Source organism: Agelaius phoeniceus, chromosome 3 (assembly GCF_051311805.1).
Source record: "Agelaius phoeniceus isolate bAgePho1 chromosome 3, bAgePho1.hap1, whole genome shotgun sequence".
NCBI lineage: Eukaryota > Metazoa > Chordata > Aves > Passeriformes > Icteridae > Agelaius > Agelaius phoeniceus.
Window position 1 is genome coordinate 20,541,573 of NC_135267.1, and position 27,723 is coordinate 20,569,295.

The following is a 27,723-nucleotide window of genomic DNA, read 5'->3' on the forward strand; positions in this document are numbered from 1 at the left end:
GTTGTTGACATTTCCCTTGGAAAAGGCACAGCTCAAAATAAATTTTCCTTTCATCAGGATTCCAGTTTTCTGTCAAAGCAGTTAAATGATGTTTTTTTTAAACCCTTCCTACTACATGGTTTAGTTGAAAAGTACAGTGGGGAGGAAGAGATGTGTTATGTAAACAGCTGCTCTGAAGTTTGTAAGCAATCTGTCACTCTTTTAAGACTGAGCTTTGGTACCATAGTTTTCTGAAGTTTTGCAATAGCAGATTTATTTCAGTTATTTCAAAGCAAATGAAAATTACAGGTTTAATGTCACTTACATACAGATTGTTTTGTGTTCTTAACTTTTTTCTGAGGCTCTGAAATGAGGTATGTGTTTTTAACACTGTAGGTGCCAGAATATTAAGTGTGCTGAAATATTTGTAACCTTAACGTAGAAAAGAACCACAATCTATAAATATTCTGGGTTTTTTGCTTTATTTTAATAATTGTTTTCTGTTGTTGCACTGATTATTTTTTCAAGTGTTATCTTTAAGTTGAAATTAACTTTAGCTTAAGATGCAATTTTTATAGGCTCAGTTTTTGAAAGGATTGTTATGAAGTTTAATTGAAAACAGACTATTTCACATGTCATAATTCACCAAGTACTTAAAAAAGTAACCTCAGAATCTGAAGTAAATATAATTAATTTATGGCTAAATACTTGTGAGAAGAAGGGATCATATAGCTAGCAGAAACTGCTATATGATCTTTATTTTAGCAGTTTCATTTACTTAGAACAAAGACAAAGCCAAAGAAAAGTTGCCTTTTAGGCACATTTCTTAATTGTGCTAATGATAAATCCCATCTTCAAATCACTTTTTCTGAAATGAAAAAAAAAAACCTGGTTACTCTAAAAGCTTTGTTGTTAGACCCAAAGAGGTAAGGATTTTGAGCAGAATTTCCAAGCCGTGTAGAAGGTGAGATCCTTTGGATCTTTCACATCTTTCTGAAGTCCTTTCCATCCTGATACATTCCTCTTGGAGCTTTGTGAGCTCTTTTCAGCGAGCCTCTTACATCTCTTGGGTTCCAGCCAGCCCTCTGAGAACAGCAGTGGGCATCTTCATAACAGGATCCCTCTTTTCCTTCCACGTGTTGACGTTGGAGTATTGCTTTGCCCATGTGACTGAGTGTCCGCTGGGCCGAGCGCGGCGGCTCGCGGGAGCCCCTGGCTCTCCTGTTCCAGCGTTCCCGTGGTAGATACGCTCCTGCTGGGAGACTCTTGCGTGACTGCAGCAGGGCTGGCACGGATACGAGAGCAAGCAGAGTGTAGGAAATAGCTGAGTGATCTCTCTCCCTCTGGTTCTGCTCATCTTTCTGATCCCTCCCCAGCTCATGCTCTGAGATGAATTTGTGCCTGTGAGCCCAGCAGTCTCTGTTAAGCAGGCTGAAAGCTGTAGTCTAGTGCTTCTACACTACCAGCAGGATGGTGATTATTGCTTATTGCTGTATATTGCCAGTTCTGCAGAGAAGCAGAAAACCTTATTTTCAGACCTTGCAGTCATACACTTTTGAAGAGGAAGCAGTCTGTATATATACGTGTATTTGTGCTCCTCTTACAACTTTGACAGTGAATTTGCTTTTCTTCGTGAGAAATGCCACTCATTCTTCCTTCTTTTTCCTTCCATTTAAGAGTGCTTTACTTAGTATCATTAATTGAGATGATGGGTATGTCAGTATCTGAAGGATTCACCAGTTTTAGTGACATAATTAACCACTGTCATGTTAAATACATAATAAACTCCCTGTATTAAAGAAAACATTTTGATTGCAAATTCTTCTAAAGAAGACCTAAAAGCTAGATTTCTTGCTAATGGGAAGGTACCCAGATATACTGTAACAGATTTACAGCTTTATTTCTCACTCTCTTCTATTACAGACAGACCATGGCTAGGAATTCATCTTGTACTGGCACTTAGATTGAGGGACCAGGCTATTTGTTCCTCAGTAATTAGGAGTATGGTTCACTCACTGTGTATCTACAGTCAGGATGGTATGGAAGTGGGTGATTAATCCTTTGTCAGTGAAAACAAGGAACATTTTTCAGGGATGTTGTTACAGTTGTAGCTGGATGGACCTCACAGGACATATTTGTGTGAATTCATTAATTTGTGAAGGACTTACTGATGGTTGCCTGAGATTTTCTTTCTGCCTGTCTGATTCTGTATTGTGTCTGTATCTATCAGGTCTTCAATTAATGAGTATACTTTCTTAATTATAATAGCTAAAATAGTCAAACCAAGGGAAAAGACAAAGTGGAGGAAAAGAAAAGATGTTTTATGAAATGAAAAGATGCTGTTACTATTCTGGATTCACAAATGGCAGGCAAATGCAAGGGAAGAAAGGCTTTAGATACCAGAAACTACAGTGAGTAGCACATCATAGGAAGCTCTTCATTTCTACCATGAATGAACACTGGTTCTGTACAGAAATCATCTATGAGTGAGAATGCTGCTGCTGGTTGTGAGCACCCAGTGAGCCTTTTATTATGGATGCCCTGCAGTCAGGAGATAGCTGCACTTGTTCAGGATATTGAACAAAGCTTAGAGTAACGTTTTAAATGGTTGTTCTCAGGATTTCATGATCTTCAGGTCTTTTGAAATTTTTCACTCATTTCAGAACAACCAATTTTCAACTTGCTTTTTCTGATAGCAAGGCTACTGATTTGTCAAAAGCCACCTGAAGAGGAGGCCTGGTTTTCCAGCAGCATTTGTAGCCTTGCCCTTCCAGTTGGAAAACACTTAATTTTTGCTTGTGCTGTAAAGATGGAGCACTTCTGTAGGTACACAAGATCCCCAGAATGATGAAGCAATGAGCTGTAGCTGCATCTCTGCTCTGCTCTCACTGCTGTGTTCCTGGAACCCCTGGGTGTGCACATCTCTGCACTGGTTGGGTAGCTGATGAGCAGCCACAGGAGTTTCTGGTTCTCCTTTTGTGGATGGATCCTTCCTATTGCTGCCCACTTCCTCACCATTTTCTACATGGTTTTGTGTGTCCTTGCATATTTGTGAGGTTTTTTATGAAACACAAGCTTAGAAAGTGCCTTGGTTCATACCAGCAGTTTCAGTTCCAGTTTGTGCAGGAACCCACATGAGAGGAAAGTGTTCAATACCTGTCTCTACTTTTCCACTTCAGGCTACCAAAGAGAGCTGCTTTTCCAGAGGGATGATGGCTCTTTTAGTGCCTTTGGAAATGAAGATCCCTCTGGGAGCACATGGTGAGTAGTTCTGCCAGAATCATTGTGGAATTTTAGTTTTTTAGATATTTTCCCTGCATCTGAAAAGTTTTTGTGAAGCTGGTAAAAGTTTCCAGCTGTATTAACCTTCTGCCTGGTTTTCATTAGGTGTTTAGGCCAACTCTAAGTCTTTCTTGCTGGATAACATATTGTCAAAGGCATTATTAGGGCAAGGCTTTTTAATTTTGGGGGGAAAAAAAGGAATGATGAATTATTTTAACCAGGGAAATAGTTTAGTCTGAAAATTTTTTTCTGTTGCTTTCCTCAAAGGAATGAAGAATAACAATTAAAATGGTTATTCTTGCACTTGACTGAAACCATTTAGGGCTGTGTGATCATTGCTGCTTCAATCAGATTATCAGTTATCTCCATACTGGAAGCTGAAGACTGACTGAGACATTTTGTAGGGGGTGAACAGAGTTACTGGTGGCAAAAATTTGTTCTACTTGCATCTGTCACGCTTCCTTTTTATTGAGACTGTAAACACAGCTGAGAAAGTCTTTTCAGTGCTGAGTTTCACTCCAGGAAGCGTACAGAGCATAGTTGTGGATAACAGAGAGAGGTTCCAGCACTTTGTTCTGCTAACCCTTGCTCTCTTTAGATGTACTGACATATTTCAGTACATGCTTCTGTGCCTGTGCCACTGAATGAGACTTTCTTCTGGACTCAGTGGGCATCTTTCATTGACATCAGCAGGATTTGCCTTTGACTCAACATTGATGGATTGGAAGATGAAGATTGCTTATTTGTACTGGCAACTCTAGTACTTAAATAGTGCAGTGACAAGTTACATGAATGCACAATTGGGGAGCAGGGAGTCGAGGGAAAATGTGGGATTAATAATAAAACAAAGGTTGTTTCAAGGATATAATTACAGGGATAGTGCTGATAATTAACATCAAACCTGTTGCTGCATTACTTTGTAAATTATAACTTCTGTGTAGTGGCAGAAAGCAGGAGAGCAATGTTTGAATAAAGATAACGCTTGTGCTGGCAGACTCAGAGTCTATACTCTGTATTTATTTTTGAAACATAGCTGCAGAAGGGGTGATCTTCAGGAAAAAGGACATATCTTAATTTTTTGGTGGATTAAATTTAGCCTACTTGCTTATCTGGGTGAGGCATGCATTTTGCTCTGCTTGGTAGGGGTGTGTAGAACACCTTATGCTTTATAGTTATTTTTATATAATCTGAAACAGAGGAAGCTGTAATGCATGGCTAATTTTGACTTATTTGATGAACCTTTTCCCCAAGGTTATCAGCTTTTGTATTGAGATGTTTCCTTCAAGCCCGTCCATTCATAGATATTGATGAAGAGGTGCTCATGGATACAGCTAAATGGATTGTCCGTCATCAGAAAATAAATGGAGAGTTCCAGGAGCCTGGGAAAGTGTTACACAGTGATCTTCAAGGAGGCACCAACAATCCAATTACTCTCACAGCTTACATCATGTCATCTCTCCTAGGGTTCCCAGATAAACAGGTATTGGAATTCATAAATATGATTCATAGTCAGGAGACCTGGCAAACACTTGGTAGTTAATAGAAATAGAGGAATATTTGAACATTAGACAAAATCAAACCTCATTGTGTTAAATATTCCTTACCTATTCAAAGCAATGCAAAGTTGTGTTAAGCCCTTCAGTTTTATATTTGCAAAATCTAAAGGCAGTTTCTGTTGGCAAGAGTACTGTCATGACTTGAGTCCAAGAACTTGGAAAGAAATTTCTTCCGGGGAACTTAAAAATATTAAGCCATTCCAGTTGATTTAATTGAAATTATTCATTTTCATAAAGGCAGTGCCAGATCAAAAGGCTTGCCTTTGAGATTCGTGTGTGACTCTGAAAGGGATTTTCATTGTTTCTTGGCTGTAGTTTGGGGCCAATAATTTCTCTGGTTAAGTACAAATTTGTCTTTTACATTTTTCAATTCCAAGATAGGTTTTATTCACTGTACATTCTTCAATATTATCTTAATTTCCAGCATGCTTATGCCATCAAGACTGCTACAAACTTTCTAGAAGATAAATTAGAAGAAGGCATTTCAGATAATTACACATTGGCAGTTGTGACATACGCATTGTCCTGGGCAAAAAGTCCAAGAGCGAAGGAAGCACTGAATATGCTGAACCAGAGAGCAGAACGCCAAGGTACTGCACAAATATCTCACACAGTTGTACAGATAGATTTTTGTCAAATTTAAAAATGTCTATCACATATCTACAGCTCTGTGCTCAGAATTCAAATCTGTTCAGAGTACGATATGGAGAATTAGCTAAGAAGTCCCAAGGCAGCCTTAATAAGGAGTGTCCGCAAATGAGTGACAATTCACAACAAGGCTTGGGCCTTCAGTCTCAGTTAGTGTGTTCCTGATATAGGAGTACTGTGATGCTGTTGAAGGACATGGCTTGTCAGTTTTCCTGTTTTATTATGCACCTCATATGATCAGCCTGGTTTAAAGAGAGATGGATGAAGTTCACTCTTCCAGTGTAGTTTGGAGAGATCAGGAGGGTATTGGGGAGCAATGAATATTAGAAAGAAGAGGTGAATTTTGGAATTTCTGTAAGGCAATGCAGAGGTCTGTTGCACTTTCTCTGGGGACCTATCATCTCAGTATATTTAACCTCTTTCAAGTTCAGTTGAATTCTTTTTCCTAATTTAGGGGAAGAACAGACCATATGGAGTATAGGAAATGGAAGTTTTTGGCTCAAAATAGTAAGTGTTTTCATGAAGAATCCAAAGGAATTTGTATTGTAGGCAAGGGAGCCTTTTGAATGTCCATCTGTCTTTACAGAGTTAGGCCTTTTGGACAGTCACTTCTTGGAAGAGAAGTCATTTTTTTGGGAAGGCTTTACTCAAGAATGAGTCTGTTGAGCAGCTGTGCTGCCTGAGATGCCTTCTCTGGTCCTGAGAGAAAGGAGCACTAGAACAACAAGGTGGCCTTTTCAGAAAGGCTTCTTTATGTGAGCACTTCAGGCTGACAAGGAAAGGATCAATGTAAAGTTCACTGAAATCAGTTGAGTGACTATTTAGACTCCAGCTTTTTTTGTTGGTAGATTCAGACATTGCTGAGGAAGTACCTTATGGAACCCACACCTAAACATTAACACAACATCATAGATCCCACAGAGTCCATGTGTAACCATTAATGAAGAGTTTTCCCCTAAGACTTTGCCAGAAATCCAAAGACTTCAGTCTGTGAATCAGGTTATTGTTGGTTCCTTTTACAGGAGAATTTCGTTTTTGGGTAACACCTGCTTCTGAAATTTCTGACTCATGGCAACCACGATCCATTGATATTGAACTTGCAGCATACGCTCTGCTCTCTCACTTTCATCAAGACCGATTAGCTGAAGGGATCCCTATTATGAAATGGTTAAGTCATCAAAGAAATCACCTTGGGGGATTTTCATCTACTCAGGTAATACCTTATCTTAAGGGGTTTTGCTATACTTTCTAAAAAGCAGTGTATAATTCAAAACTAAAAAGAACCATTCTTACACAATAATTACTGAGTTCTGTTTTGCTGTAACAGCTTTGGTTATGTACCAGCTTGCATTATTGGCATCTTACTCCTGGACTGACAGTTTTAGTATTTTTGGCAAGTCTAATAAAAAAGAGAATTAGAGGGAAACCTTCTTTATATAATGTACTAATAACAAATTAAGAAGAAATAGTAGTGCCTGTGGAAAAGTAATTAAACATATTTTTGAAACAAGTATGATGAATGTATATGCTTACTTCCTTTCCAAGGAGAGAAGCCTCTTTTTATTTTTACCATGTGCGGGTCCTCAAACTCCTGAAAGGCTATTAACTGAGCCTTTTACTAAAGGGAGTAGGTTTTAGAAAAACAGCCTAACCTAATCCGTCTTCTGGCAGCTGATCTTAACTTACTAATGTACTTTGTCCTTATTATTGCATAGACTTTTGATGGGCCATGAAATTTGGAATATCTTCACTATCTCCAGGAGGTTTCCATGTTATTGAAGCCACGTCTTGTAAGCTGTGCTGGCATCCAAAAAATTAGATAGTACTTTGGATTGCATTGGTTTAAACCAGATTTTAAATTAACTACAAATGCTGGTCACAGTAAAATGTCACATTTCATCATGCTGCTGGTACCAAGGTGTACAGCCTATCCTTCATTATTTTCAGATGTTGGTTGGTATTAATCTGAGAGAAATGTGTTCTGAGTAAAATGCAATTTAAGAACCAGCCTGGTTCCTCTGAGTGTTAATTCTTGCTTATTATTTGCTTAATGTGTTAATTCTTGCTTATTATTTGGAGAGGTTGATTGAAACATTAAATGAGTTTAAAAAGCTTTTCTCTATTCTCCAGAAACCTATTTCACTTGGAAGTTTGAAAATCTATCATTTACCCTTGAGGATGAAATTAAGAAATTAATTTAATCCTTTTGTTCTTCCATAGTCTAAACTGTTTAGATTTTGAAATTGCTCCAATGTCTTGCTAGATGCCTTTTTGAATTTGTAGAAATTACTCCATAATTTTTTACTTAGCTGCTAAGTTTGCTTTAAAAAATAATGTTTGGAGTGTTTCCTTCTGTGAGTTTATTACATAAGAAACTTAATATATTGTTGAACAATAAGGAGGAAAGCATTAAGTTGTATGTGTGATGCTTTATAAGTTAGGGTGTAGTAATTCACCATAATCTGTATACATGATACAGTTTACTGTGAATTTGCAGTTGCTAATCAGCTGATCTTTCTGCATGTTAAGAAATCAGTGAAGCAGGGCATCTCAGACAAGGATGTGGCATGGGAAGGAGAATCGTTTTTTCATCAGTTACAGTGAATAGTAAGCCCATACTAGCCCCTTAAGGTATGGCACAGTCACCATGTTGTAGTGAATGAATTCCTGTTATGTTAGAGTTTTGTTACTAGAAGAGGCCTAATAATAAATAAAGTATCTGTGTGCCAAGCCTGAAAGGCCAATTTCTCCACTATGACTGGTTAAAAATAAGTGCAAAATAAACTGCATGAACAGTAAAAATCCCTGAGATTAGACACATATATTTGATTACTGTGTTTCTTCCCAGAAAATAGTGGATGTTAAAATTCTCATTCCCTAAACTGGGCTGGACCAAACGTTCAAACACTGCCTCTTGTGTTCAAAACCTGGAGAGCTAAGCTTACAATCACACACAAAGATGAAAAAAAGAATTACATATATGACTGTGTGTTTATAAGTATATCCTGCAGTGGTTAAACAATTGCACAAAACCTTTGGATCAAATACAGAGGGTGAACTGGGCTGAAACCCTTTGAAGTTGTTGCTGAGTGTCTGATAAAAATTCATTTCAGCCTTTTGTTAAAATTAGTGTTAATGATTTTTCAGACCTGTAGCTTTTGCATCAATGATCAAGGCACCCTGAAAAACTCCTGTGCAGTACTGAGCACTTAATGCACAGTCACTAAATAAACCTAGAAAGTAGCAATGTCGTTACTTTCCTCTGTGTCTTTCTCCATGATTGGTGTGTAATTCTGACTGTTGTGTCTTTCAGCTTGTCAGGTGTTGCACGTACCTTGCACAAGAGTAAAACTTCCTTGGCTGGCTCCCACCTCATTTTCCATTCCCACAGTAGCTAACTTCTTATCTTGTGTTGCTCTCTCTTCTGAGCTGGGATCTTCATGCCAGGGCAATCCAGAGATGGGGAGGTGGCTGCAGGAAGGCTCCAGCATAATCAGCAAATGGGTCAATGCAGGGACTACGAGCTCCCCAAGGCATGGTCTGTGTGTTGTGCTGGCTGCTTCTTTTCAGTACAGAAGGGTTTGTTTCTCTCAACAGGACACAGTGGTGGCTCTACAAGCCCTGAGTCTGTTTGCAGCTCTCACTGTGGCAAGCAAAACAGAAATGGATATAACAGTGACAGCCCCTTCTTTGGAAATGCCAGAGACATTCTCAATTGATAATCGAAACCGTTTCCTGCTTCAGACTAAGGAGGTACTGTAAAAAGTGAGGAATACTTTTGTGAAGTCTGCTGACTGAAAGTACCTTGAAAATACTGGTTTGCTCATCTTTCTTTCAGATTCCCCCTGCACAACAAATGACAATGACAGTGTCAGCGGAGGGAGTGGGATTTGCTGTCTTTCAGGTAGGCAATGCAGGCAGTCAGGTAGGTTTTCTTGCTCAAGATATGCTTTCTGCAAGGAAGGCGTGTTTTGGAAGTTTTATAAAACCTCTTAATAGGAGCAGTCTTCCAAAATGTCTTAAATCAGTAGCAAAGCACTTCACTTAACTGAGGAGTGCTGTGAATAAAATATGGATATATTACTGTTGTTTCTGACCAATGGTGTGGCCTTTTAAGTACTGCTGGATGACTGACAGTTTTGGGGCACTTTCATGAGCCAGAGCTGTATCAAAGCAGCCCCGTCCTCCTGCAGAGATGCAATGTCCATTTGCAAGACAAAGGGCTGCAGTGGTACACTGGCAGACACAGAGTTCAGGATAAAACACATATGTGGACTAGGCAGAAATGCCTCATTTGAGAACCTGTGGTAAACCATAATAAGGCACAGATCAATACAGAATAAGATTGCATTGCTGGTTATAAGAATTATTTTCCTTTCATATTCATATCCATATTCATATTATTTTCCTTGAAGTAGAAAGCAACAAAAACTAAAAATAAGAGGTTATTACAGCTAGGTTCTCCAGCAATTTTTACAGTGTTCTGAAATAGCATGAAAAACAGAGTCAAACGATTCTGCAAACTACAAAAAGTAATAGACACTTAGCATCAACCAAAAGTATGGGCATGGCAGAAATTGGAAGGAGAAATACCATAATCAGAAAACAGTATTGGATCTAACTTGATACGGTCAGCAGTGGATCTCACTTCCCTGGTGCCCTCTCCATGGCAATTGGTTGTGACCACACAGGTGAAAGAGCAGACCTTGGAAAAGTTAGCAGAAATACTAGTCTCTGAGCATGAGAGACTGATTTTATTGAAAGTATAAACTTATACTTGATGACTATGTCACAAAACAAGAGTTCCTACTGGACTACTAGTCATACTTGAGAAAACTGATCCAAAGTCACCTTTAAGTGTCTCCAAGTTTTTATGCCAGGTCAGATTCTACCTCAAATTCCATCTAATCTCTCCTTCACTTTAGTGTTCTTATGCATCTGGGAAGCAAAAAAAGCCTGGTGATGGTTGTAAATGTACTTTGGGATAAAACACCTTTTCAAAGAAGTCTTCACTGCAGTGAACAGCATCTGGAGATACACCTCATTCATTCACCACCAGTCTGCAAAACCCACAGTGCTATAAATCACAACCCACGATTATTAATTCCCAGAAGTACAAATGAAGTTACAGCAAAGTTCAAAACTTTCAGAGGATAATTTAGATTCAGACTTGCAGGCCAAGATAGGAATGAAGATCTCAGCAGGACTGTGTTCACACATCTGTGGTTTCAGTGTGTCTGTGTGTGTGATTGTGTGGAATGTGGGGCTCCAGAACAGTTAAGGCTACTTAACCCTAATCATTGTTGAGAAATACTTCCTGATATTTAGCCAGTTAATTTGTCAGGCGAGCTGATGAAAAACTTTTCAGCAAATTGTTTTTTGCTGGAAAACACTGATTTGTTGAAATAATACCTTTTGTGAAAACACATTGGTTCCAATTACATTATTTCCAGCAGGAAAATTTCACATTCAAGCTAGCATGTCTGGTGAAGACTGGGCAGAAGTCTTCCATCAAGAATAGCCAGTTGACTGTGGTGGAGCATTCCCTGGGGTGTATAACACCAGGGTTTAAGTTCCTGGTTTGTTCCATGAATATGGAAATGTGCTCACAAAGAACTGGTGTTCACGAACCAAGGCTAGATTACCTTTTTCATTTAGGTCACTGTGCTGTTGCCTCTTTTCCTGAAGCTTAGAGTCAGAGATGCTGTGACTTGATTCAGAATATTACACTTAACACCCTGGAACAGTTCCTCCAAAACCTTGTCTTTGCTGAGATCAATTCCTTCCTTCTGCTTCCTTTGGCAAGTCTGGTATTCTAAAAGAAAGAGCACTGAGGACACTGAATGAAATTTCTCCTTTTCCCAGACATAGGCTAGGTCTGGATCAGATTTAATAAATCAGATAGCATATGACATTGCAATCACATTTCTTCAGCTGGGTTTCATTGTGTTGGGCCCGTCAGAGTACAGTGGTAAGAATCACTGTTCTGGGATTTGGCTTTCTTGCCAAATGTAGCATGTCAAAACAGTAATTCATTTAAGTATCACACAACACAAGATTAAATCCATTAATGGAAACATCATGCTTTTCCAACAGAATGGATTCTTAAAAAAAAAAATTTTTTTTTGTGAAATCTCACTGTCTCTGGGTGCAAGTTGGCAGTGCATTCACTCCTGACCCTTCAGGATCTCATACAATGTATTTATTTTGGATATTATGATTGTAAAGGCAGCCATTTACTTACTTTTGGTCCTGGTGTCAATGAAGTTTTCTAGCTCATCTCTCCATTGTAGGTATATCCCATTGTGGGTATATCCCATGCATGACCTAAGACACTTACTCTGGAAGAGGGAAGAGAAGATGGGTTGGGGTATTATGAAAGATGTTCTAGAGAAAGGAGTCAAAGAAGCAGTCTTCCTTAGGAGGCCTGCTGAAAGTCTTGAAAGAAACGTGTTTCTTCTGTGAGCTGGTCTTGACACGTGACTAAAATAATTGGCATGGCCCGTGCTTTCTTAGAAGGAAGGAGAATGCCACTAAAATCTAGAACCAGCAACAAGGGGAGGGTGGACAGGCTCAAACAAGGATGGGTATGGGCAGAGTGGATAGGTGAACAAGATCTCCTCAATCTCCTGATGAGGTATAGAGAGGGAATGAGGAAAAAACCTCAGAATTCCTTGAACTCATTACTGGAAACAGTGACTGTTTTTTCCACTCAGTGTATTTTTGCTGGACTTAGGCAGAGGACTGAATGTTATTTAGTGTGATGGTACTGAAATAGGAACATGATGAAATGCACACATATTTCTCCATTACCATTTGAATGGATGTTGAGTACTCAAAATGAACAGAAAATATTGGCGATGTTTTCATTGAGTTCACACGCTCAGTCAAGCTCATTTATGATACCAGTTGGAGAAGAAAAGGGATAGGCATTGATTAAGGGATTATAAAAGTATAAATATATTTTTAGAAGTGTAGTGCAATTGATAGTGTCAGCTAGTATTTGAAGCATCACTCTCCTGCAGAACACTAGCTTTTAATTTTCTCTTTTTGGGCCTCTCACCAGAACTGGTTGCACTACATACAAGACTAGACCAGTTCTGCCTTAGCTTTGGCAGTTGCCTTTTAAAACTTAAGAAATGCATTTGCTCATTTTGTTAATTTAATGTGAGTTTCTGTATAATAGCCTTCTGTCCCCAACGTGAGTGTGTATACAGAAGGCGGCTTTAATTAAACTCTGTGTTGTGAACATGTTTTCCTTTATTGTCATGAGGAATAGGGAAAAGAATGTCAGACCATAACAGCAATAGCTTATTCCATGAAAATGCTAGCTGATTGACCTGTTCAGTATGTGGTTTCCAAACTTCCTGCCTTGGCAGTAAATTCCCATTCATTAAGCTTTTTCTGGCAAAAGTTAAAACAGTTTTGTTTCTATGGTGACAGATTGTTGAGGCACTGCTTTTTGTGTGCCTTCTACTGGCAGGCATTCTAGATTGGTTTCATCCTTGGTACTGCCTTCTCCTGTGGAGCAGTTGTGCATGATAAATCTTCACAGCTGCACCATGGCTGTCCTGAGTGCCTCTGCAGAACTGGCTCTGCACTCATGCAGCATGCTAAATTCAGCAGTGTTGGGCAGGGCAATGGGAATTATGTGTAGAGATTGAAAGAAGGAGCATAATTTTTGTTCAAAAAAGTGAGAGACATGGCAACAAAAGCAAAAATCAGAAATGAAAGATGATTCCCTCAGTCATCCAGATAAAACGCATAGCATGGTGAGGGGGTTCTTCTTTGCTTTTAGTAGAAAAATAAGCAGAAAGTGGCTGAAATTATTCCCCTTGAAAGACCCCAATATGCATTTTGCTTGGCTAAAGAAAAGGGAATGAAAAGTGCTTCTGGAAAATCACAGTCCTTCTACAATGGTTTCAGGTAGCAAATGGAAAATTGTCAGTCCAAATTTGAAGGTATGACAGGGGCTTGTCCAAGTTATAGGTCAGCAAGTCAATTATAGGCTAGCAGGTCTGTGCAAACGTGTGTTTTCTCATGTGAACACTCCTCTGGTGTTATGGTGCTAGCAACTTGGTGTTTAAACCACACTGATTTGCTCTATATGTCACCTGATGTCTGTACTTGCAATCCACAGCTGAATGTGATGTACAACACAAAGCACACCGATCAGAGGCTCAGATCTGTCCAAAATCAAGAAGCCTTTGACTTGAATGTTGATGTAAAAGATGATAAAGATGATACAAACCACTTGACTTTGAATGTGTGTACAAGGTAGGTAAATCAGTTGGAGCATCTCATACACATCTTTGTATATACCAACTTTAGATTGCTTTAAATAAACTAAGTTATCCATTTGTTTGTATGAATTCACTAATGTCTGGGATATAAATGTATACAAATATAAAAATGAGGAAGATAAAAATTACTTTGCACAAATGATAGTAGTGAAACTATGAATCAATTTATAAATCAATTTTTGCTGGCCAGGTGATTTTTTTTTTTACTATTATGCATAAAGATTGAAGTACCCTAAATGTTAGAGGAATGTGGAAGAGTTTGTGTGAAATACAAGAAAAAAATCAACAGTTTCTTTGGTGCAAGTGCTTTTGAGCTATAGGGATGTGTGTGGACAGACTTGAAAATTGGATCAGTATCTCTGCTTTCTAACTTGAGTAGCAAGCTGTGACAAGGGCCTATTACTCTGACCTTTCATGAAAACAATCCTGTGCTTTTGATACAGAAGTAGATACTTCCTTCTCTCGTTACTTTTTTGCAAAGAGAGAAGGAAGTTCTGAAGTGCTGAAAACACCATGAAGTAATCATTATTTTTTTCATCTCCATAATTAACTTCACCCAGAATGATTTTGGCAGGAGTCAAAATCCATATTTACGTTATAATAAATTCACATTGCCTTATTGTGCAGCTATCTTTGTGGTCTTTCATTCAGCAGTAGCAATGAACTTGGTAATAGACTACAATACGTTATTCTAGATTTGAAAGAGGTGGAAAGTTTTTCACCCAGGCTAATTCTGTTCTTTTTGCTGAATAAGGAAGAGGGGGCAAGAGGATATGTGAGAACATGTGCATCTGGGGTGATGTTTCTTGTTCAGTAATCAGCTACTAAAAACTGAGCTAAGCCTACTCAAGTATCATCTCAGGGACCACAGGACAGCCACCTGGTGTTACCTGGGTAGAATTTACATCACATGAGAATAGGTGACTTTGAACTGAGTATTCCTAGATCAGCCAGTCAATCAAGTTATTTCTTTGACTGCTTTGTGCCTCCGTTTTGCTTGCTGTGGAAGTGTTCATACACATATTTAAAAGGTATATTTGAAGGTGTTTGTTTTCTGGCAGTTTCTCCAGTATGCATTTCCTATTGTAGTTAAAGACCACTGCATATTTCATATGAAACCCTATAGGACATTTTATCTCTCTCTCTATATATGTATTTATGGTTTTTGTCTTCTGTCTTTTATAATCCACAATAATGTTGTTGAGATGACTGCATTTGTTGTATTTAAGGATTTCATCCATTTGTGAATACTTCCTCTAGAAACATTGTTTTTTTCTTGTGGCATTATACATATTAGATATATAACATCTTGTTACATTCCTTGTAAAGGCAAGATTTGCAAAGTACCACCTGATCCACCATGATTCCTCTTACATGCCTTTCATCCACACCCTCTTTTTGCTATTTCTTTAAACTTTGTACACCGTATGCCTTGAACTATTCTAACGCTCTGTCTTCCACAAGGGAGCTGGGACTGGAGATGAGCCTCTAGGTGACACCATCATACAAATAATCAGCTATAGAGAATATGATTTCAGTACAGAGCATTGATTTAATTTGGGAAATAGCCAGCAGGCATAAAGCCAGACCTCTGTTTTTATATGTTTCTAGTATTCAGTTCAGTGACACAGATGGTGGGCAGAGACACTAGTATGCATGAGAGCTCTTGAAACAGAATGGGCTTGTTCTCTTTTAAACTTTTCTATGAAGTGTCAACAGCATTCTAAAGTCTAGCACAAACTGCTGACATGTAAAGGGTTTACATGCTGGGTTTGGGGTAAGTAGTTTTTGGGCAACGCTCTAGCTAAGGCCTTTCGCTTAAAATACAGAGAAGAAGTGCTCCATCTCTCTGGGGATCTTCTAGGGTGGTGATGCTTTAATTGCAAAGTGTTCAAAGAAGAGGGGGAAATCTAGTGACCTTGAAAAGCAGCCTCAAGAGATTACTTGGAACATTTTGATAGTTCCAACATCAGTTCCATCAACTCTTTTTGTGAGAAGTGGACTGGTACTTTGAGGAAGTCTGTTTAAATTGCTTAGGCTATGGCTTCATCTCTGATTGCTAACTTCAGAGACTAGTCATCTTCCTCTTCTTTTCCCTATAAATTGTATATAATACATGCCTTATCTATATTCCTAAATTAGTTTAAAGTTGCCTACTTCTGATCTTTATAACATGATCTGGCTTTCTAGTAGAGAAACCAATACAAAAAGGCTGTTGAAATCTCAATGTGTGGGTGTGTACAGTCTAGCTGTGGGTATGCATCTAGCTGTAGATAGTTAGGTACTGAAGGCTTCAACTTCACAATTTTTTTCTTTAATCTGGAGAATATCCAACTTCTCTCAGCCAGCTTGATAGGGGTTGGCTATGGTCTTCTTAACTGGTATTATTTACGACACTAGAGCAGATGATGTCTCATTCAAATTGAAGTGGTTCTTGGTTAGAGGAGCTAACACACCCTCTCTGGGAGGCAAATACCCAGGATTGCTAGTTTTTTCTAAGTCTTATTGCCTGCATACCTTTTCCAGGCATGGGAAACTGATCACTGATGGTTCAATTTACACTCTCATTTCTGCTTTCTGCCTACATTAGCTTGGTTTTGTTTTCTCTTTGTATCATCTGTGAAAGGGTCTCAACCTGATCTCATATTGCTGAAGAGCTGAAACATAAATTTCAACTGAAAATATTATCCGTTTTCCTCAGGTACAAGTTTCAAGTCTGTATTTCTCTTAGTGGTCATTCTTGCATGATGATTCTTTTCCCTTTTTTTAAGAGACCATGGAGTTCAAGAGATGGTACCACAACCCACCTCCAAGTCTGCCTCTCTTCCTTTTTTTGAGAGCCAGATCCTCATAAATTCTAGGGATATATCTAATTCGCTCCCTGACAGTACCAAGATAGTTTGGTTCTCTGTTGTTTTAGTAGCACCCCAGGCTGGCTAGACAGCTTGGATATTTTATTCTCCTCTTATTGGTAATTATGCAGAAATAATTACATCCAGTTCCAATTCAATTATTTGTTTTCAATAGCAGCTACTTTGGCACAGCACATCATCAAACAGATGGTTTCAGTTGTTTCTAATCTTGTGAGCCAACTGAAGTCAGCAGTTGTGCTGTATTTCTTTCAAAGTTGTATCTGCCTTGAATCAGCCAGGCTTAACAGCATTGCTTTGAAAGCAACTCTTCCCTTTTATTTTTTTTTTTAACTACCCAGCTCTACAAAGAAATAGTTTAATTACTTTCAATACTGCCAGGCTTTCAAAATAAGGATTGGAGACACTTTTATTCTAGTGGGACAATAATCATTTACCTTCCATGCTAAGGCTGAGGAAACTTCTGCTACCTGCTTTATTTAAAGCAGTAGAATCGTTTGCAGGTCATTTAGGTGACACTTGTAGCACAGAGCACCATAAATACATTTTGATACATCTGTTATGCACCATAGTGTGCAAGGCTTGCTCAGTAGAGCAAACATTTACTCCAGCATCTGGTTTTCACATTGGAAGAAGATATAATAGTAAGCATTATTTAGGAAAAAAAAAAAGGACTCAACTTATTAAATCTTCCAAATGTTGATTAATAACATTGCTATGCATTCTAAAACTGAAACTTTGTGAAATAATTTGGTGATGACTTTGTTAATGGTACCATCAGTCTCTGTGAAGGAAATATGAAAAGGTCTGGGAGACTTTGGTGTATAGACGTGTATCTTAGCCTCCAAAATGAATAAAAGCAAAACAATGCATCCATAAGAGGAAATACATATTTCAGTATTTCAGTACAGGAATTCCTACAGCAGTTTCTTAATTGCTTCTTTTGAAACGTGTTTAATTGCAATAGTTTCTACATATTTGTAAGATAAACCTGTACTAATAGATGCCAATTGAAAGTTCCTCATGGTGTCAGTGTAGTCTCTCACATGATTTATGTATTGCAGTTTTCTCAGTGCTAAACCAGCTTTTGCATATGTGGCTAAAATTAGCTGGAAAAATAATTGAGAAATTACTTATTAGCTCTTTATCATTAGACATTTTCTTGTCAGTATTTTGTTCCATTTCTTTCCCAAGTATTAAGCATTATTATTTCATTAGTTGGGACTTAAAGATCAAATGTTTTCTTTGGAGAGTGGGCTACTGTATTTCTACTAAAAGTTTCTTTGTCTCTGTGTTTTGGAAAGGTACTTTGGTTCTGGCTCGGCTCCCAGTAGTGGCATGGTCCTCATGGAGGTTGGCTTACTCAGTGGTTTCTCTGTGTCACCAGATTTTGTTCCATTAGACAATACAATTAAGAAGACGGAAAAGGATAATGGAAAAGTCAACCTATACTTTGACTCTGTAAGTTGGAAATAACAAAGTAATGTGTTTGTGGTGGTTTTAAGCTTGACTCTGACATTGTTAGGCTTAAATTTGGAAAGACATTATGATTGTGTTCTTCGGGGACAATCAACATCTGCTATTTACATGGAATTAATAGTTCTTCTGGTTTTGAGTGAGACTGATTGGATAGGTGCAACTCAATTGCATTTGTAAGAAGTTTCTAAATTAGACCTCTTAAAAATCACACATAAGAAGGCAGAAATTTAATGAAGTCTGCAATTTGACCAAAATGACTGCAAACGAGATAATAATCTTTATATACATCCTGACTCTTAAGCCTCTATAAATGGACTGCCATTGAGCTAAAAGTCCTTAGCTCCTCCATGAAGCCACCATCCCCAGGGTTCTCAGGATGTTTCTCTTCTGTTTTCCTAGCTAAATGAAACACAGGTTTGTGTGGATATTCCAGCTGTGAGAGACTTCAAGGTGGCAAATATCCAAGATGCTTCCGTGACTGTACTGGATTACTATGAACCTAGTAAGTGTCAGTCATTTCAAATGGTACTTAATTATTCAGAAGTTTAAAAGAAGGTTTCTTCTTGTAGGAATAGGAGAAATTTTAGTGAAGAAAAAGCTGCATTAACTGTGGTCTTTTTGGACATTTACATGCCCAATTTGCTAACAAATAGTAGTGTTTTCACATATCTACTGTCTTAATGGGTTGATTTCTCAACTGTTGCAAATTGTTTGGCCCAGGATGTTCCCAAAACTATCAAAATGAAGCAGGAGCTTCACTGTGATTCACTTACCAAGTTAATAATTACCTCTCCAGTAGCTTTGCCATCTGTTTCTTACTTAAACTAAGAGTCCTTCTTGGGAGAAAATGCCAATGTTTTGACTTCTGTTGTTACCTAAAAAAAGGTGTACATTGAAAGAGGAGTTTTAAAGGGCTTTTTTGTTGAGAGTGGGCTTTGGGTTGGTTTGCGTGTTTGTTTTTATTTTTTTGGGGTTTTTTTGTTTGTTTTTTGTTTGTTGTTGTGTATGAGTGTATTATATGTATTATGCAGTATATGTTGTGTAGAGTCTGTTTTAGAGATGGGCAATGATTTACAAAGGCTTTTTTTGGCATTAAAAGTAAGAAAAAATTATAGGCTACTGGAGAAGATACTAGGTTTTCACTACATGAACCACATGGTACATTATTAAGGATTTGGGCTTGGTTTGAGATAAGGCATAAAGAGGTTGTATAGCGACTTTTTCATGCTTTTTTTAGCTCAATACAAAAGACAACCAGATATGATGTGTGCTACTTCATCTAGATGAAGATCACATTTATTCTATATAGGCTGAAATTATTGTTCATTCACAGAATTTTAAAGGAAAATAGGAAATTAACGGTTATAAGTACACTGTCCATTAATTAGAACATGTTTAAGGGCTAGAGGCTTAGAAAATTACAGCAAATTTTTATTTGAGAGAAATACATAAGCCCTAGAATTAGAAGCTGAAATGAATTTCATGTTCCTGGGAGAAGAGCTCAGGATCTAATCTTTCATGAGAATGCTATTAGATAGAATAATAAATATGTTTGTTGCAAAGTTACAGGTAAATGCACATGTAAATATTTTTATTATATTTAAATAAATTTAGTTCATAAATTCTCAGTTAGCAAACTAATATTAATTTATATTATGAAATCAGAGCTGTAATTTCTTTAATTTCAATATAATGATTTGTGGAAATATTATTTTACAGGACACCATTCCTATCAATATATAGCAAAGATATATTATTGATCAATAGATATATATATGCCATGATTGAGTTCTTCTGGGAGAATTTCTTCCAGTCTAATAGAGGAATGTGATTTTATTTTAAATTATTATTTTCCATCACTGTTGTAGTTGTTGACCCAAGCAGCAGGGATATATTTTATGTGATGATTACAGATTCATGTCATATTCAGAGCTAGGAAATGCTCTGGAATTTATTGATAAATGTGATTTTGTTGTGGCAGATTACACAATTGACATATGTGTAAGAGCTGGCTTGGATGCCAGTACAGCAGTATTCTCTTACCTGACATTTATAACTAGCTGGATGTCACTGTTTGGTAAACATTTTGGTCCATAAAATTACCTGTTTTTTAAATACCCTGAGGCTTGTAATAAAAATGAATATAATTTTAGGTAAAAAATGCTACTACTGAAAAAAAAAAAGAGGTTGCAAGGTCTCTAGTTGGAAGGAAAAAAAAGAAAAAAACCCACTATGAGGAAGAAACTTTGCAAAAGCTTGTTCTGTGAGAAATTACCATGTATTGATGTTTCTGAAATGAAATGATTGAATGAATGATTTCTAGTCTAGCTCTGTAGCAATCCTTCAGGGAATGGGAGAGTAAAATACAAGAGCAGGACCTAGGTTAGGTAAGCAGTCCCACATTCAGGAAGCTGGAGCTCCCATACATGATAGTGAGAGAAAGCATCAGTTAGAAGAGACCTGGCTCTTAAATATGATAGCCAGCAGCTTGCCAGGTAAAGCATCTGAGTTTCTTTGTCATGTAGGTGGGGGCAAAATTCCTTTCAAAATGTTTGTCCAAGGTTTGTGAACAGATTGTGTCTAACAGTTGAGATTGAGTCTATGAAAGTGTGCCTTTCACCAGGTGTTGACCTGAATATATTGAGATGTTCTGGGTGAAGAAAAATGAGTAATGGCTGGGCTTAAGTATCTGGGAAGTGTTTTGCAGTTTATGGTGAGCTCTGTGTCAGAGTTGAGTGGATCCTTTAAAAATGATTTCTTTTTGAAGCTGGGTTCTTGGTTAATTTTCAGAAGTTCATTAACTGATGTTAACTAACCTTTCTGAACAGGAAGAAGAGCAGTGAGAAGCTATAATTCAGAAGTAATGCAAAGTATAACCTCTTGTGACTTCTGTGAAAGTGATTGTCACCTTTGCCACCGAGATGGTTCTGCAGCCTTGCTTCAGCACTCTTCATTGACCTCCTTGTTCTGTGCACTCTTTGTCCTTCATGTAAACTTGCTGTGCAGTTGGGTGCTGTAAAAGGAAACAGATTATGTTTCACATCTAAGGTTTCCATAAATTATCCAAAGAAAATTTTATGTTCAGATACCAGCCCGTCTTTAGTGATTACCATGACAAAACTCCTGCTGTGTTCAGGGAGAGCTGGGCTGGCCCATATGGTAAATTTCTGGCTGTGCCAGAAAACTTCTACAAGTGTCTGCTGGAAAAGCTTTCCAAATGTTAGTTTCATAATGAATTTATTTTCTGAAGAAGCACAGAGTTACTGAGAAAGCAGTGTGATAAAAAGTAAGCTTAGCTCCACATTCCCACTTTGTTTTTACCCCAGCTTCCAACTGTGCTTATTTTTTAGGATGTTAGTTTACCATGCTTTTCCAAAGCACTGTCTGTTTCTCCATTAGGGTGTTGATAAGCAATGGTAGGAGCTTGGTATCAGAGCTCACTTTGTTCTGTTCTGAAGATGTGACACTCAACATTAATACTGAATTTCTCTGTGTGCTCTCATGGGGAATAATATGAAAAAAAAAAAGGAGCTGGCTTCAGAGCAGATCCAAGAGCCAAAAAGTACTGCATTTACAAACTGCTGAATGCTCCAGAAAGCTGTCAGTCTTCTTTTTTTTTTTTTTTTTTGAATCATTACAGAGCAGGTAGGTGGATTTTTTGTCAATTCATAAGCTAATAATGCTTGAAAATAACGCCTCAGGATGTTCTAATGCATTTTACTCTGAAAAGCTTTTTACTGTAAACATGTCAAAGATAAAGTCTGTTTATCAGACTTCATTTTTACAGGGTTATTCAGAAATAAATGCAATTCTCTTTCCATGTGAGAATGCTGGTGTCAGCTGGCATATATTTATGGCCAGATGAAGGAAGTTTGCTTTGAACCTGTTCTGGTTTTTTTGGTGACTCCTAGAAGTGTCTCTGGGGCATCATTTATGTCTTGCGCTTTCAGCGTCACCTTGTCAGCAGTTCAGGTGGCATACCCCAAACAGCTGTTTACTGCTCTCAGTGCCATGTGAGTTGGTGGCCCTGGTGCCATCTGTGCCCCTGTTGCTGGTGGTGGGAGAGGCTTTTAGGAGTCATGGGCTGCATATGCACTCAGTCCAGACAAATAATTCACACGCTTGCTTTACTTTAGCCACATCCATGTATGCTCAAGTGCTCTGCTGAAGTGGAATGAAGGAGAGGGATGGTGAAAAGTAGCAGGCACCACTTCTACACCCAAACCTGCTCTTTGCACATGGGGAGAATTACAGATCTCTGTGAGTGTGGAAATGTGTGAGCTTGGGAGCTTGTTGCTCCTGAGTGAGTGTATGAATGCCTTCGTTGTCTGGCAGCCAGTCTGTCCTTCTTGTACACTACCTGTAATATCTAATGCTTGTTTCTTTTTGATTAGGCAGCCAAGCTGTTACACTCATAGTTACTGAAATGAAGTTAATAGCTGTCATGCTGACTAAGAGAAGTGGAAATTTTAATTTTTATTGATTCCCTTTCTTTCATACCTTTTTAGACGGAGTGTGTTTTTGTGCACATGTAATAATATGGCAGTCACTTTCCTTGAGCAATTTCTAATTTTTATTCCATTTTTTCTACTGCTTAAAATGTATATTTTTGTATTTATGCTCATCTATAATGTTGTTCACAAAGGAAATTTTGCATATTAGCATGGGAAGATGAGTGAACTTGACTGGGGGTGCCTTCTATTACCAATGTATAGGTTTTAACTGCAGAACTAGTTTAGATGGGGTTATTTGTTTTACTTCACCTGTTCTTGGAATTACAATGTTTTTCACAAATTTGGGGTTCTGTCCTATTTCTTAGGTAGAGCTTAGTCCTGGTTCTTCATGGTCTTTCATGCTTTTCACTTGTCCTTGGTGTGTTTTGGATTTAGCCTTTTGAGTAGTTAATTAGTGCCTGAGCAGAGTGTGTGTGCTGCTCTGACCCACATGAAGTAATGTATTTATTGAAGCCAAACACACTGCTTAGTCACTTGGATGCAGGATCTTACCCCCTGTAAGCCTGGTTACATGGGTCCAAAGCTAAGAGAAATGAAGATACAGAATTAAACACAACTCTACATCTCAAATCCTTTATTCATTTATGGGAGCCTTAATCTGACTGTGCCAAGTTTGTAAGATCTGGAAAAAATTCTCATCTAAACTGGGATGTGTTTTTTTGTGGGTTTGATTTGTGACCTATGAAAGTTGGTCTTGTCTTGTCTTTGAGAACAGCAGATTTGACATGTCATTTGTCTCCTTTTAATATAATTTCAAAAATCTAAAGCTCACATACTTCCAGGTTTTACTATATGCAGGGCTTCTAATAGGGACATTGGTACCTGATTAATGATAGGATAAAGGGGCTTATTTTCTAGACAAGATGTACTGGAGATAAATTGCTCTTTTAAAGTAGATAGTAGGAATAAATTAGTTCTGTTTTGCATGCAGTCCAATCTTCCTGAAAATCCTCCAAGAAAAACAGATTTAAACTGCTTAGTTGAGTTTTGGACAGTGCAGCTTTTACTAGTATTCCCTTACATTTGTTTTTGAGACAAACAACACATGTTTTTAAATGACTTTTGGCTGCCTTGCACACTATATTAAGAATCATCAGTCATGATATACCATGTCAGGGAAATTGTTGGAGTCAGTGAATAAACATCCTCTTTTATTTTGCTTTATCCTATACATAAGGCATTTTATTGCAGGCATCCAAATCTGCATCTGTATCAAGCTATTTTAAAGAAACCATGTACATTGTATGACTGTAAACAAATGTTTACACTAGGTGGCCTTTAACATTCCTGCATCAGTGCCTTCAGCCACTTTGCAGTAGTGGCTGGTGCTTTGAATGAGTTGCAGAGGATAAAATTTGTACTGTGGTGGCAGTGAATGGAATATTATTTGGCATAGTGACTTTTTTTTTTGTTTTCCTCATTGTTGTTTGGGAACCTTTACACAAATGTTCAGCATATATATTATTCCCATTGCTCTATGACACCCATTTTGGATGTTAGGGGGGCTGTGCTCCCACTGAAGTTAAAAGGAAATCTTGTAGTAAAAAGTCTTTTGGAGCTCTTTAGCAATAAGGTCTACAAGGAGTTTTAAGGAGTGATGCTAAAAACAGACATGAAAAGGTATTTTGTGATGGCATCTTCATGTTGTATTGTCTGAGCATTTCTGCTGTTCATTGAAATCTGAGTGTATGCTGGTATTTCCCATGCCCTTTTCAGCCACAGGGTGTCAATGGACATGGTCTCTCTAGGACCCTTAATATGCTATTCAATCAGTAAGAGATATTTATTTAGGATTGAGTCTATGATGTATTTAAAAGGTGTTCCCCCTGAATTCTGCCTCTGCTGTCGTCCATGATCTTAGCTGAGGGTTTCTCTACAGGTTTTGATATGGGTGTCATGTAGAGATCTTCTATACTAAATGCTGTAGTACAGAACAGGGAATGAGTGCTGCTTAACAGGTTTAGAGCACCTCAGAATCTGCAGCTGGGCCAGTTTGGTTCCCAGCATGGCACCACCATAGAATTGTTTATGTTGGAAAAGACCTTTAAAATCATTGGGTCCAACCATTAAGCCAGCTTTGCCAAGTCTGCCAGTAAAACATGTTTCCAAGTGCTACATCTACACTCTTTCTAAATACCCCCAGGGACAGTGACACCACTTCTTCCATTGGCAGCCTGTTCTGATGCTTAACAGCGAAGGAATTTTTCCCAATATCCAATCTAGACCTCCCCTGGCACAACTTGTATCAAACAGAAGCACTGCAGGTATTCCCAGTTAGCTTCCATACCACATGCTCCTGTTCACAAGCAGGAGTTTGTGGCTTGTGCACATCAGTGGCACAGGATGAAAGGGGGAGGTGGCCAGAGAGCTGCAGGAGAAGCAGGAGAGGCAGATCCATAGAATCATAGAATGTTAAGGAGTTGGACTGGACTGTAAGATCATCTTGTTCTAGCTCCTCTGCTGTGGATAGGGACACCTCCCTCTAGAGCAGGTTTCTCAAGGCCTTACCCAGCCTGGCTTTGAGCACTGCCAAGGTTGGGGCATCCACAACCCCCCTGGGCAACCTGTTTCAATGTCTCACTACCCTCACAGTAAAAAACTCCTTAATATCTAGCCTAAGCTTCCCTTCTTTCAGTTGGAGCTCATTACTCCTTGTCCTGTTAGTACAGCTCCTGACAGAGTCCCTCTCTGGCTTCCCTGCAGGCCCCCTCCAGACACTGGAAGGCTGCTGTGAGGTCTCCACACAACCTCTTCTCCAGTCCCAACTTTCCCAGCCTGTCTTCACAGGGAATCTACCCTGCAGAAGTGCTCCAGTCCTCTTATCAGCTTCATGGCCTTCCTCTGAACTTCCTCCAACACTTCCAGGTCCTTCTTATATTACAGGCCTCTCTTTTGCCTTGAAAGTCACTGTTGACAGTCAAACCTAAAGTACAAAAATTGGTTTTATTCAGTTATCAAAATATTATCCTAGCAATATTTCTCTGAATGTGTTGTTCAAGTTGGTATGAATATTGACAACGTTTGATTTTAGCTGAATCCTGCAGAAAGCAGATGCATATACATAGATAGCTGTTACAGGCTGTGGTCTGCAGTGTGCAATGTATGTGCATAAAGATCTGCACAGTGCCCAAACCAACAATACTGTGTAATGTTCTATTTTTAGGAAAGAATATATTAGAAAGCAACTAGTGCCTAATGGCATAATTTTTCTGTCTGGAACACTAAGAAAGAGGATTCAATTTTAATTCTAATGACTAACATTATTTTTGTTATAACATTTCTTCTTCTACCATAAGTTCTTACGCAGTGAACCATGTCTATATGATCTGAAGATTTTGAAATTAGGTGCTTAATTTATCTATAAAATATAACAGCAGTTGTTTCCTTTTCCCCATATCGAAATATTTCACTTTCATATTGTTTCTTGTTTATTTTAATGTATTTCTGTGTGCCAAATGGAAATGCCATTGCTCTATTGCTATTCTATGCAATGAAATAAAGGCTGATAGTGTGCTGTATTAGATTAATCTAATGATTATTTTTCCTATAGATATCTTGTTTTCAGATAGGTATGAGCATTAATGCCTTACGTACTGCATTTGAGTCACCAGTACTCCAGTTTAAGGTTTATCTTTGAATTCAAATAATTTGCTGTATTTCTTAGTAGCTACCCAAAAACTTCATCAGCATTGCTAACATCTTATAATGTTATAATATGAACTGGGTTTTTTTGTTGTGGTTTTTAGTTTTCTTAGGTTGTATGGGATACTAAATCAAAGAAGAAAATAAAAATATGCTGGCTCAGTGGAAGTATATAAGCAGGTATAATGTTCTAATCACTGACACATCTTTTCTTTTTCCATATCAGGAAAAAGAATTTGAACTAAACAATTTGAACTAAAATTCTTGACTGCCTTGAGACATAGGCAGATCCCAATTTGATCTAAGTTAGGATCATCATTCAGATTTCCACTTTTGATCAAATCAGAAATCATAGAAAAAGAATGCTTTTATGAGCTGTTTTGAGCAAACAGAGATGAACTAACATGCCAACTATGCAAACAGCTTTTCTCTTTTCAAGTAATAAAGCAAATGTTAAGGAACTAGACTGTTTCAAAGGACTTTGGAAGATTGTCATTAGTTCATTTTTCTTCAAATAAAGTTTGCAATAGCTATTTTTAAATGCTATTAAAGATGACTTTTAATAATATATGTCTAATGTTTGCTTGTTTAACAATACAGCTACTTGTAGTAGATCAGTTTCTCTACACTGCTGACCACTACCCATCCTCAGCACTTTTTAGAGGTTTCCTCATGTGTGTTTTAAAGCTCAGAATTTAATAATATAAATAAAATTTTAAAAAATTATTACGACAGTGGCTTCCCTGGTTAGGCTGTAAACAGTCACCTCAATTTAAAAGTCTACTATTTTGTTCAACATGAAGTTATTGCAAAGTTTGCTGGTGTCTGTAAAAGAGGTAGCATAAATAGTCTTATGTGATGAGCTCAGTTCAGGTAAGCCCCTTGTGGTCATGGAGAACTTGAGGAACTGTACTGTGTGAAAAGGAGAAAATCATCCAGATACAGAGCTAATTGCTGAAGTGGAAGTAAAAGAGCACCAAGAGATTTTTATGCCAAAATATTTTATACAAACATAATTGAATTTATGTGCAGATTTCTTTTTTCAGGTGACCTGCTATTTTAACTGCCATTTTTCATGGTTTAGAAGTTTGGTCTCCATGACAGTGTCTTTTCCTAATTTTCCTCATAATTCTCTTGCTGTTCCTCCTGCCTGACCGTGAAAGAGCTTCCTGGCCCATTTCAACTCTGAGGTCAGGATCTGCTCAGCCTCACTTACCTCTTTTGCCCTGACCACCTCTGCTATAAGTTCAGTGTCCATTTCTGTGCTGATGTGTCACAGTTCTACCCTTTCCTTCAGAGCCTTTATGACCTGTCCAGACTAAAAGCTTTGCTGTTCTCATGGAGAAGTAGCTATCAGCTCAAACTCAGAGTGAGTAAAAAACACTTTGACTTGTCAGCACAGATTTATGAAGCTGAAATAATCTTTAACCAACCTAATAGCTTTCTGTGG

General features: G+C 38.0%; 1 protein-coding gene across 1 annotated transcript in view; it reads left to right on the plus strand.

The window, feature by feature from the left end:
- The window catches only part of CD109 (CD109 molecule), a 71,848-nt gene extending 45,009 nt beyond the window's left edge, over nucleotides 1-26,839 (plus strand). The window contains exons 24-33 of the mRNA XM_054630014.2: nucleotides 3,159-3,240; nucleotides 4,513-4,741; nucleotides 5,242-5,407; nucleotides 6,488-6,678; nucleotides 9,063-9,218; nucleotides 9,304-9,369; nucleotides 13,606-13,742; nucleotides 17,943-18,099; nucleotides 18,517-18,619; nucleotides 20,946-26,839. Coding sequence (XP_054485989.2) covers nucleotides 3,159-3,240; nucleotides 4,513-4,741; nucleotides 5,242-5,407; nucleotides 6,488-6,678; nucleotides 9,063-9,218; nucleotides 9,304-9,369; nucleotides 13,606-13,742; nucleotides 17,943-18,099; nucleotides 18,517-18,619; nucleotides 20,946-21,136 — 1,478 coding nt within the window. The 3' untranslated portion in view covers nucleotides 21,137-26,839. The remainder of the gene's footprint in view (nucleotides 1-3,158; nucleotides 3,241-4,512; nucleotides 4,742-5,241; nucleotides 5,408-6,487; nucleotides 6,679-9,062; nucleotides 9,219-9,303; nucleotides 9,370-13,605; nucleotides 13,743-17,942; nucleotides 18,100-18,516; nucleotides 18,620-20,945) is intronic.
- The last annotated feature ends 884 nt before the right edge of the window (nucleotides 26,840-27,723 follow it).